At 45.6% G+C, this 12,064-nt stretch overlaps 1 protein-coding gene across 1 annotated transcript in view; it reads left to right on the forward strand.

Moving 5' to 3' along the window:
• IL1RL2 (interleukin 1 receptor like 2) overlaps positions 1-10,461 on the forward strand; it is a 50,096-nt gene extending 39,635 nt beyond the window's left edge. The window contains exons 8-10 of the mRNA XM_061211356.1: positions 1,239-1,382; positions 8,265-8,426; positions 10,043-10,461. Coding sequence (XP_061067339.1) covers positions 1,239-1,382; positions 8,265-8,426; positions 10,043-10,461 — 725 coding nt within the window. The remainder of the gene's footprint in view (positions 1-1,238; positions 1,383-8,264; positions 8,427-10,042) is intronic.
• Positions 10,462-12,064: the final 1,603 nt, after the last annotated feature.

The following is a 12,064-nucleotide window of genomic DNA, read 5'->3' on the forward strand; positions in this document are numbered from 1 at the left end:
AGAGGTTCAAACTCATGGTCAGGACCAACTGGGCACCAGCGTGCAGAGCAGATCCACTTGGCTATGCTGGGACTTAATCAATGGATTAATTTTGGGGACACAGAATGTGTTTTTAGTTATTGTGCTTTATTATGCCATGTATTTGAAGACATACAAGCACGCATAAGGATTTCTTTGCAAAATGTTTGCAACATGGTGTGGCCTAAGGCAGGTTGCGATCGGTTCTTCAGTAAGCTCCCCTCCCCCCTCCCGCCCACCCTTCTACCCACACACACTTTCCAGTGGGGACCGGAGGACCAGGGAGGGGGCCAATGAAGGAAGTGGTGTATGTGCGGTGGATTCTAAGAATGGGGAGGATTTCTCTTCCGCTCTCCCACTTCCTCTTTTCTAGCTCTCTCCTTCCTAGAGCCTCCTTCTTTGACAGCACCGCTTTGGGCTGTGGTCAGGCAGAAAGCTGTGCTGTTCCTCTTCTCAGATACGTAGGAGCATGTTCTGAGGGGGCTTGGAGTTCCAGAGAAATTGGTTCTTCTCCTTGGTCATCTCTTGCCACTGCTTTTGCTTTAATTGCTTGGCAATGTGCTCACAAAACAGAGCAGGGTGTAAACACCCTTCCTGAGACCATGTCTTGCAGACAGGTGCCCAGCCTGGCCTCTGCTGGCCCAGAGGGGATGAGGTGGGAGTTTGGCTCTCAGCCAGTCTTATGAAGCCACAGAGATGGCTTCCAGGAGAGGCAACTGAAGGTTCTTTATTTATGACAAGAGGCCTGATGCTCAAGTTTGAGTAACTGGGAAGGCGGTTATAACAGTAATATAATGAAGAACATGCAACAGAACCACCCGGGGAACTTTCCCAGTAAAGGTTCTCAGGCTCCACCTCTGGAGAGTCTAGTGTTGAGTAAGGAGGACCCGGCCATGTGTGCTTTGACAGGGGAGCAGTCTTCCTGTGGTCAGAGCCATGCCACACCCACCGTCTGGAGCTAGGGGTCTGCAGACTTTCCCTCTCCAGATTCCCAAGATCACATTTTCTTCGCCAAATTCATGGTCAAGACCAAATTATTCTACTCCCCATACCTATTACTTAACTGTAAAGGAATAATTAAGTGCTCCCCTCACTGACATCTACTACCCATTTGGCGTATGTAATGGGACTTGTGTAAGTTAAGTGTATAATTGACTCTTTGTAATATTATTTTATTATTTATTGGTTTTTTTTTTTTTTTTTTTGGCCATCATTTGTAGTTTCAGATTTTCAAGCTTACTTGATAGGAGGGCTTCTTGTCTTGACCAGCGCGGCGGTGTCTGCTGTGTGTATCTACAACGTTTTTAAGATCGACATTGTACTCTGGTATCGAAGTGCCTTCCATTCTGCAGGGCCCATAGAAGGTGAGTAACCATTGAAAAATGCATTGTCCTGGAATCTGCTCGTCCGTATAACCGTTGTAAATATACTTGATCATCTTTACTAGCTTGCCTTTCGTGTTGTTGGCAACTTTAGAGGAGAGCGTCTCCCTGGGGCTTCTCGTACTTTAGAGAAAGGATTTGCCCATAGCCACCAGCACTGTTCAATCGCATAAGGCTTGCAAGCTGGGAGTGACCTGGCAGATCATCTTCTGGCTCCCAGTGCAACTGTTTTAGGAAAGTTCTCACGTCCACTGGTGTTGGCAAAAGACAAAAATTTCTCTTGGAGCAGCGTGAGCTCTGTTCACGGTACATCTTCAACACAGCACATGTGCATGCAGGATTTACGTCACGGAGAGCTAGGAGTTGCCTGTGTTTGCGGCTCCTTCTGGGCCTGGGCTTGGTGCCCAAAAAGATTTGTCTCCAACTCTCAGGTTTGGAGAGAGACAGACCTGGGTTTGAACTTGAGTTCTCCACTTACTCCCCATGTGATTTAGGTATTTAATTCTCTTCTCTTTCTCAGGTATAGGTGGAAAGAAGGAAGGGAGAGAGGAAGGGAGGGAGGGAGGAAGGGAGGGAGGAAGGGAGGGAGGGAAGGAGGGAGGGGGGAAGGAGGAAGGGAGGGAGGGATGGAGGGAGGGAGGGAAGGAGGGAGGGAGGAAGGGAGGGAGGAAGGGAGGGAGGAAGGGAGGGAGGGAAGGAGGGAGGGAGGGAAGGAAGGAGGGAGGGAGGGAAGGAAGGAGGGAGGGAGGGAGGGAGGAAGGGAGGGAGGAAGGGAGGGAGGGAAGGAGGGAGGGAGGGAAGGAGGGAGGGAGGGAGGAAGGGAGGGAGGGAAGGAGGGAGGGAGGGGAGGGGAGGGGAGGGAAGGGGAGGGGAGGAGAGGATGATCAGAGCCTCCCTCACAGAGTCCTGTAGGAATAGCTGAGTTGACATTCAGGAAAGCACTGAGGGTCCTGGGGTGCAGGGGGCTCCCATGTCTGAAGGTCCATGGAAGCTGCCCCTGCCGCTCTGCCTGGGGGTTCATTTTGGTGTGGGGAGCCGTGTCCTGACAGCACTCATCACCGGAGAAGCGCCCGTGTGATCCCGAATCTGAGCATCAGGCATTTCCCGTCGCTGTGCTTTTAACTCTGTGCTATTTCCTTTGTATCTCAGAATAGATGTGATCAATCAAGGCCTCACAGAAAAGTAATACATCTGCTTTAACGTCTCCTAACTGAATAGAAAAGTCACACCCGGCTGAGAGAGGTCTGTGTAGCTTTCCTGCACGGAGATACACAATCGTATCCCTTTCAAGTCCATAGACTTGCTGTGTTGACGGGAACTCAGGGAGGTGGGGTGGGTCCCAGCACGTTTTAGGAATCCCTATTACACAGAAGGGTGGTAGTCACACTAAGTGCCTGCTTTACATATAAAACACACGTGTTTGTCCACATGTTTGATAAAGCATAAGTGTCCTAACTTGGAGTTTAAGTTAAATTTCAGAATTCAAAATTGGCGGCCCTTGAGCAACCTGGAAAAAAACGGATTCTTTTTTTTTTTTTTTTTTTCTTTGCCGGTACAATTCACTTGTGGAAATCGGCGTTGCACGTCCAATGCAGCCTGAAGCTCTTTTAGTGTTGCAGGCGCTGAGCTGGGCCGTGGCCCCTGTAGAGCCTGCTCTGCGTAAGCCCACCTCTGCCTGTGCTCTTCCTGCATCTGTCTGAGAAGGGACCTCAGGGCAGCACTGCTGCTTGTCTTTTCTGACACAGGGATGCTTTGTTTGTGGACTGACAGGGGGCTGCGTGGGTTCAGCGTTGTCCCCGGAACTCCCTCCCTGACCTACCGGGATCCCCGGAGCGTGAATGCTGAGTGTGTGGTGAAACCGCCACGAGTGAGGTCAAGTGTAGCAGGAAGAGAAAAAAGGAATCGTGCAGGGGAAGCTGGACAGTTGATTGACTCAGGGTGCCCTACCCTCTGCTCAGACCGGGCTGCTGCCCAGATTTGGAACCGGCGGGCTGAGGGTTTGGAGATGGGAACCTACAGTCAGCCGGCGGTCTTCTTCCTTTTAAGTCAGAAAAGTACACGCACCCTTTGTGATTAAATTTCCTCCAGCTCAGTCTCTGAGAACTGCCCTGTGAGTCCCCTTTGAGTGTGACTTCAGCAGCGAGTTAGTGATGAGACCCTGAGATGAGTCCCGGATGCTGTTTCTAGCTTTGTGTCCCTTGAGGATATTTTCTGGTTAGTTGGGAACACGTGGAGTAATGGATGACAAATACAAGTGAGGGAGAGAGAGAACATGTGTCTTTCTCGTGATAAGTTGTTTATTCCAACCAGATTAGTCAAGCTGCAGCTGTGATTAATAGTGAGGTGTGTATAACTCACAGTTTTATTAAGAGTCATGGACAGGCCTGGCTAAGTCCACGAGCTCTGTGTATTGTCCGTTAAATCACAGGAGGGAGTTTAAAAATTCTTATCCCAGGTGTGCATGTGTGTACACAAACATAAGGATTAGTTTACAAATATACGCGAGAGATATATCTATGCCTCACCTTATTCCAAATAGGTTTGTGGGGAATGTACCTGTAGAACAGATGATTAAAAACAAAAACAAGGGCTTCCCTGGTGGCGCAGTGGTTGGGAATCCTCCTGCCAATGCAGGGGACACGGGTTCGAGCCCTGGTCCAGGAAGATCCCACATGCCGCGGAGCAACTGAGCCCGTGAGCCACAACTATTGAGCCTGCACTCTGGAGCCCCACGAGCCACAACTACTGAAGCCCTCGTGCCACAACTACTGAAGCCCATGTGCCTAGAGCCCGTGCTCCGCAACAAGAGAAGCCATCGCAATGAGAAGCCCACACACCGCAACGAAGAGTAGCCCCCGCTCACCGCAACTAGAGAAGGCCTGCACACAGCAACAAAGACCCAACACAGCCAAAAATAAAATAAATTAAAAACAAAAACAAAAACAAAACAGGTACAGTGAACAAAGGGTAGAATGATAACATAAGCAGGGCAGGGGACAGTTAATGACCCACCTTGGATGGTTTTTAAAGATGCTCTTGCTTTAAAAGTGAAGGCAAAGCCATGACAAGGTTCATGGCACTGTTTACACAAACTTTTCATTCGCTCATGAGGGCACATGGCTTTTTCTGGGCCAATCCCCCAGGAAAATTGTTTTGTAGGGAGATCTTGTTTTTAAAGCATGTGATGTAATGAACTTTGCTTGCAAGAAAATTCCCATGGTAAATGTAAAAGCATGTTTAATGTGCCTTTTCTCCCAGTGTCTTCATGCTAGGGCAAAAACGCCAAAAACTCATGCAATTCAGTTAGCGCACTTACCTGAAGGTCAAATTGATTCCATCTGATTTTTCCATGGGACAGGTTTGATCAGGTTTAAAGTTTAGCAACATCGTATTGAGAGAAGTAGGGAATCAAATAATCTTTAGGCAGCTTTCATAAACATTAAGTTGTGCAAATAAATGACTGTATTTTTGCCAACAGCCAATGAGGGTGTACGCAGATGCTTTAACATCAAAAGTAGGGATGAATCTCCTTAGAAAATGAAAGGAACTTCACCAGAACCTGGATGCACTGTTTCCCCACCATTACACAGAGAGAGCAGGGCCCACTTTCCTTAGGAAACTCACTAGTAGGTCTGTGTCTCTGTAATTTTCTTGATGATGTAGACAGTTGCCGGGGGTGGTCCACCTCATGGTTATTTGTTGCTATTCATTGTTATTTCCCCAATTCCGGCCCAGTTACTGTGGCTGGGAATCAAATTACCTCAAAACTTTACGGCATAAAACCACCACTTACTTTGCTTATGGATTCTGTGGGTCAGGAGTGTGGACGGGCAAAGCAGGGGTGGCCTGTCTCAGCCCCATGATGCCTGGAGCTTCAGCTGGAGGATGAACAGCTGATTTGGGCTGTTGACTGGTGGCCTGGGCTCCTCTCCAAATAACCTCTCTATGGGGGCTACGACACTGGGCTTCCTCACAGCATGCGATGGCTTCCAAGGGCTAGTGTTTCAAGAACGGCAGAGCTAGGTAAAAGCCCTTTTTTTTTAAATGACTCAGACCCTGAATTTCTAGGATCAATTCTACCTTGTTCATTTGTCAAGGCAGCTGCAGAGTCTTACCCAATTCTAAGGAAGGCGAAATAGATTCTGCCTCTTTGTGGGGTGTGGCAAAGTGCAGAAAGAACATGTGAGACTGGAAATACTGCTGGGGCTATTTTTGGAAAATACCATCTGACACAGTTGCACAGGATGAATCAGGGATGAGCTTTGTGAAGCTTCCTTCTCCTAATTTAATCAATCAAGCCTATGTAATGAAGCCTCCATAAAACCTGGAAGGACAGGGTTTGGAGAACTTCTGGGCTGGTGAGCAGGTAGAGTTTGGGGAGAGTGGTGCCCCCCAGAGAGGGTATGGATGCCCTGCACCCCTTCTCCATCCTTTGCCCTGTACATCTCCTCATCTGGCTGTTGATTCATATCCTTTAAAATCCTTATATAATAAGTCAGTGGTCTAGTAAGTAACATGTTTCTCTGAGTCTGTTCTAGCAAATTAATCGAACCCAAGGAAGGGGTCGTGGGAATCTGGTTTATAGCCAATTGGTCCGGAGTACAGGTAACACCCTGGACTCGCTACTGGTATCCTGAATTAGTGTTACCAAGCTCAGGTTCGACTGTTCGTCACTCGAAAGCCAATACTCGAGAGACAAGGGTTGGTTGGAAAAGGAAATGTTGCTTTATTCAGGAGGCCGGCAACCAGGCGAGAAGGTGGACCGGTGTCCCAGAACCAACTCCAAAGATTCTGCGTGGCCATGAAAGTGTTAAAGGGAAAAGGGGAAATAATCTCAGTTAATCACTGAGAAAGGGGGTCAGATTCTTCACCATCTCCCACTGCATGCAGGCTTGTTGACGCCACGTGATCTTTCTTTAGATGCTATCTTGTTCACACAGTCTGCTTGTGAGATTACTGAAGGGGAAGCTGGGGAAAAGATGTAGTCATCTGTTAGTTATTTATTTTTCATTTCTACTAAGAAAAGAATCAACAGGTTAGGCGAGGCATTGTGTGATCAAAAGATTTGAAAGGTGTGGTTTGGCCAGAGGTTAGTTAAGCATGGAGGCACCTGGTGTAAAAGTTAAGCTAAAATATAGCTTTGCTTGAGTGACAGGACAAAAGGGCCTCCTGCAAGGAGCTGCTTCCTGCAAGGAGCTGCTTACATTGGGATGGTGGGGGGAGTCATTGAACCTCCAGTTTGTAGCGCCTTGTCAGAAGCACAGGTAACAGCTGGGCGTCTGAGTGGAATGTGGTCTTGTGGGACTGAGCCCTTTCCCTGTGCAATCTGATTCTATCTCAGGTAGAAATTGTCAGAATGGAATTGAATTCTTAGACACCCTGCTGGCATCCAAGAATTGCTTGTTGGTGTGGGGAAACCTCCACACACACATATTGCAATTGGGTCTGGGAACCCTCTTCAGGGACCCAATCATAAAGGGGCCCTCACAATTTCGTGAGTTTTACTTCCAGGAGCCTGACCAAGCTCTGCTGGTAAATATCAGAGAAAAATTCCTTTATGTGCTTCCAGCAGGGAGAGGGAAAAAGAACCATTTGAAAGACACCAGAGCATTCTGTTCTTAACAAGGACTGCCCTCAGGATACACTAGTTATGAGACCCTAACCTGCTGGGGTTTTATCAGGGGCCTGACTGCCTGGGCAAAGGGATATAACAAACTCCAGCCCTCTCTAGCCATCCTGCCCAACCTAAGGGGGAGAAAACACTGAGAAACGTTTGTGAATTTCATAGTCCAGAGGCATAGGCTCACTAAAAGACTGAGATCTAATCAATAGGATTAGAGAATACTTCCCCTCTTCCCACTCCTCACCACATGTTGCTAAAGACCTATTTACAGCAATTCCTTTTACCTGGTAGATCACATCCAGCTATGAAGAAAAACTATAAGGCCTATTAGAGGACAAAAAAAACCCCACAATTTGAAGAGACAGAGCAAGCATTAGAACTAGATATGGTGGGGATGTTGGAATTATCAGACTGTGAATTTAAAACAACTATGATTACTATGCTTAGGACTCTAAAGGATAAAGTAGACAGCATGCAAGAACAGATGGGCAATGTAAACAGATGGGAATACTAAGAAATAACCAAAAAGAAATGCTAGCAGAAAACAAACAAAAATGAAGAATGCTTCTGATGGGCTTATTACTAGACCAGACACTGCTAAGAAAAGAACCTCTGGGCTTGAGGATACCTCAGTAGAAACCTCCAAAACTGAAAAGCAAAGAGAACAAAGACCAGGAAAAACAAAACAAAACAAACCAAAATATCCAATGACTGTGAGACAACTACAAAGAGTGTAACATACATGTAATGGGAATACCAGTAGGAGAAGAAAGAGAGGAACAGAAATATTGCAAACACTAATTACTGAGAATTTCTCCAAATTAATGTCAGATGCCAAACCACAGATCCAGGAAGCTCAGAGCACTCCAGTTAGGATAAATACCAAAGACAAACAAACAAAACTACACCTAGGCATATCATTTTCAAACTACCGAATAAAAGATAGGGAAAAAATTCTGAAAGAAGCCAGGGGAAAAAGACACCTTACCTCTAGAGAAACAAAGATGAATTACATTCAACTTATCCTCAAAAAACCATGCATGAAAGAAGAGATTGGAGTGAAAATTTAAAGTGTTGAAAGAATGAGATGCAGTGCTTGGCAATGAGTCAGCCAACTGGGCACCCTGAAGTCATTGAACCCAAGAAAAAAGACATCATGATAGCAACTCAGATTTTCACTTTGTTCACATAAGATAATTTGGTAGGAATAATTTCACGAGCTTGTCCCATTTCCTTTTCAGATGGGAAGCTGTATGATGCATACGTCTTGTGCCCCAAGCCTCAAAGAGAAAGCCAGAGCCATGATGTGGACACTCTGGTGTTGAAGATTCTCCCCAAGGTGCTGGAGAGGCAGTGTGGATACAAGTTATTTATATTTGGCAGGGATGACTTTCCTGGACAAGGTATGTTTTAAATGAGGTATAAAAATAAGAAATGAATAAAATGGAAAGGAACCGAAATTCCGAAATTCCCTGATGGTTCAGTGGTTAGGACTACGTGCTTCCACTGCAGAGGGCACAGGTTCGATCCCTGGTCAGGGAACTAAGATCCCGCATGCTGCAATGCAGCCAAAAAAAAAAAAAAATGGAAAGGAACCTCTCTCTTCTTTGACTTTACAAACAGAAGGAGCTATGCTTGCTTTTCCCACAGGGAGCCTTTCACTCCCCTGCCCACAGCTCCTGAGCTGAGGAGGTAGGACCAGGCTCTCTTCTCTCATTAGGCTCATCCCTACAACAGGATAACTGCGATTCCTAGTTGAAATCATGTGACTTTCACTTTGGGTAAGGATATGGTTGACCCATTTGTATGAACCGCTGGATGATGACATACACAGCCTTGGCCAAGAGACTAAAAAGGGACAACTGGTCATTTGCTGTCACATCCTTGAGTCTAACCGCTGAGTATTTTCTGTCAATTTGAATTTGTAAAAGAGCTCATGTTTAAGGCTGGTTTTATAAACTTCAACTCTCTCCAACCCTGCCCTACCTAAATAAAATAGAAGTTATTTATTTCCCCCTTTTAATAGGAGAGTAGCTTTGGGAAATGCAGTTAACATCACTGAACCTCAGTTGTCTCGTCTGTCGAATGGGGTTGAGAATGCTTCCCTGACTCAGTTGAGAGAATTAAATGAGGTAAAACCTGATCCTGTAGGGACCAGTATGGAGCTTAGCACATATTAGATACTCAATAGATGAAAACATCCGTCTTATCCTATACCTTCTCTTTCTTAGAAGGTGATACAGTAAACAGCTGATATTTGAAATATCACCAGGAAACCAAGATTACTACCTAGTGGCCTGTTCTGGGTCATTTTAAAATGTTTCTAAGAACTTTGGATTTGTAGGCTGCTCCTATCCATAGCTTATCACATCTTTTCAAGTTATGAAATCATCCTCCATGAGGAAATGAAAATGTGATCCAGTGCTTGTTATAAACTTGCAGAAGAGCTCTCATTTCATAAGCATATCAATATTTATTCATTCATTCACTTCTTCAACAAATATTTATTGAGAACCTGCTATGTGCCAGGTAATGTTGTAGGCACTAGAAATATTAAAATAAACCAAAGAGAAGAAGGAAGTGCTCTTGGGGAGGTTACAGTCTATTCTTATATCCTAAGAATAAGGAGGATATAAAACTTGGCCTTTGTTTTGAAAAAAGACCAAGTTTTTTCCATAGTTGGATATTTCAAGAACTTTCCCCTCCCCTTCCCAAGAAATCATTAGGATATGTTATTTGGTTTCAAGTTAGTCTTATAAGTCCTGGTCATTTAAATAGCTATGAAACACAAGAGGAAAATACAAATAAAGATTAGTACAACATTTGAGCTAACTACATGTGTCCTATCCTTTAAAAGTCTGTTATTTTTAAAAAAGTATTTATCCTCTAATATATACCAGACCTTCAGCTAAGTTTGGAGATACAAAGTTAGACGTGATAAGATCCTTGTTCTGAGTAGTGCATGGTCTGTGGCTCTTTTAATTGTGAGATGTTCTGCATCTTCTTTCTTTATTTCCAGCTGTGGTCAATGTCATTGATGAAAATATTAAGCTGTGCAGAAGACTGATCATCATCATAGTTCCCGAAGCGCTGAGCCTTGACCTATTAAGGAACATGTCAGAAGAACAAATCGCAGTCTACAATGTTCTCATCCAGGACAGGATAAAGGTCATTCTGATTGAACTGGAGAAGGTCAAGGACTATACAACCTTGCCAGAGTCCATTCAGTACATCAAACAGAAGCATGGGGCCGTCCAGTGGAGTGGGGACTTCACAGAGCAGTCACAGTGTGCAAAGACCAAGTTCTGGAAAAAAGTGAGGTATCACATGCCACCCAAAAGGTGGCCACCTTCTCCCCCTGTCCAGCTGCTAAAACACACACCCTTCGACCTCATGGACAGCAAGTGGGAGGCCAACGTGGGGTTCATCACCCCGTGATGGAGAGTTGGTTGTCATGTGGTGGCTCACATTTAGATAAGGATGCATTGCGTTTGGGCCATTCGCTTGAACCTTACGGTTGTGTACTTGTGGAAAGGGCTGTGTTTATTTGCTCATTTTGCTCAGAGCTACTTCTTTAGGGAAAGACATTACCTCTCCCGAAGCCCTCATTAACTGACTGGCTCATGAACACTGATGAACGTGGAGCATTAGAGTTTGATTCCCTGGGATGGGACATGGAGGGTTGTAGAGTGGCAGTTCACATGTCAGGTGGTTTGGCATGTGGTGTGGCCCCAGTGGGGCTGGGTAGCCAGGATACAGGAGGGCAGTGTGGGCTTGGGTAGGGCTGGCAAAGGTAATGGCCCTCACTCTCCATGCCTGACCAGTGTGCAAGGCCCTTGTCCTCAGGGAATATTTGCTGTGTCTCTGAGCCCCTCTCACTCCTCAAATGCATATAAATACCTGTGACCCCGCAGTCTGAGCGTCTTGACACTGGAAGCAACTTGGAGGTCACCTAGACCTGTGGGGACCAATTCTGGTGCCACCGAGATTGCCCATTAATCACCCTGCTGGTGGGCGCCATGCTTTGAAAGACTTTACCTGTCAAACCAAAATAAGTAAGAACTCACTTATTTTTTTTCCAGCTGGCCTATGTCAGCTGGAATTCTGAGCCACGTATGATAGATGCAGTTACCACACCAAGAGGATGTACTTCTACTCCAAGTAAACAAAGCCATCTTTCAGTTAGCCGGCATCACTCTTATCACAGGTCATCACAGTTTATGATTTAACAAGTCACAACGATTTTTTACGCTAAAATTTAGCTGTAAACTCTTATCATTACTTTCAAAGACCCAAACTGTTGGAGCTTAGATATAGTCCAACTCTCTTATTCTGTGGTGGACAACAACAGCATTCAAAGGTGGCTGCTATGGTGAGAATGTTCCCATCCCCAGAATTCATATGATGGAATCCTGACACCCAATGTCATGCTTTAGGAGGTGGGGCCTTGGGAGGTGATTAGGTCTTGAGGGAGGAGCCCTCATGGATGGGATTGGTGTTCTTTTTTTTTTTTTAACATCTTTGTTGGAGTATAATTGCTTTACAATGGTGTGTTAGTTTCTGCTGTATAACAAAGTGAATCAGCTATACATATACATATATCCCCATATCCCCTCCCTCTTGCGCCTCCCTCCCACCCTCCCTATCCCACCCCTCTAGGTGGTCGCAAAGCACCGAGCTGATCTCCCTGTGCTATGCGGCTGCTTCCCACTAGCTATCTATTTTACATTTGGTAGTGTATATATGTCCATGCCACTCTCTCACTTTGTCCCAGCTTACCCTTCCCCCTCCCCGTGTCCTCAAGTCCATCTTCTACTTCTGTGTCTTTATTCCTCTCCTGCCCCTAGGTTCTTCAGAACCTTTTTTTTTTTTTTTTTTTTAGATTCCATGTATATGTGTTAGCATACGGTATTTGTTTTTTGACATTCTTGTAAAAGAGATCCCAGATGCTTCCTTGCCTCTTCCACCACATGAGGGTGTAATGAGAAGTCTGCAATCTGGAAGAGGGACCTCACCTCTTCCAGAGCCTGGTCTCAGACTC

This window comes from Eubalaena glacialis, chromosome 14 (genome assembly GCF_028564815.1).
Source record: "Eubalaena glacialis isolate mEubGla1 chromosome 14, mEubGla1.1.hap2.+ XY, whole genome shotgun sequence".
Taxonomy (NCBI): domain Eukaryota; kingdom Metazoa; phylum Chordata; class Mammalia; order Artiodactyla; family Balaenidae; genus Eubalaena; species Eubalaena glacialis.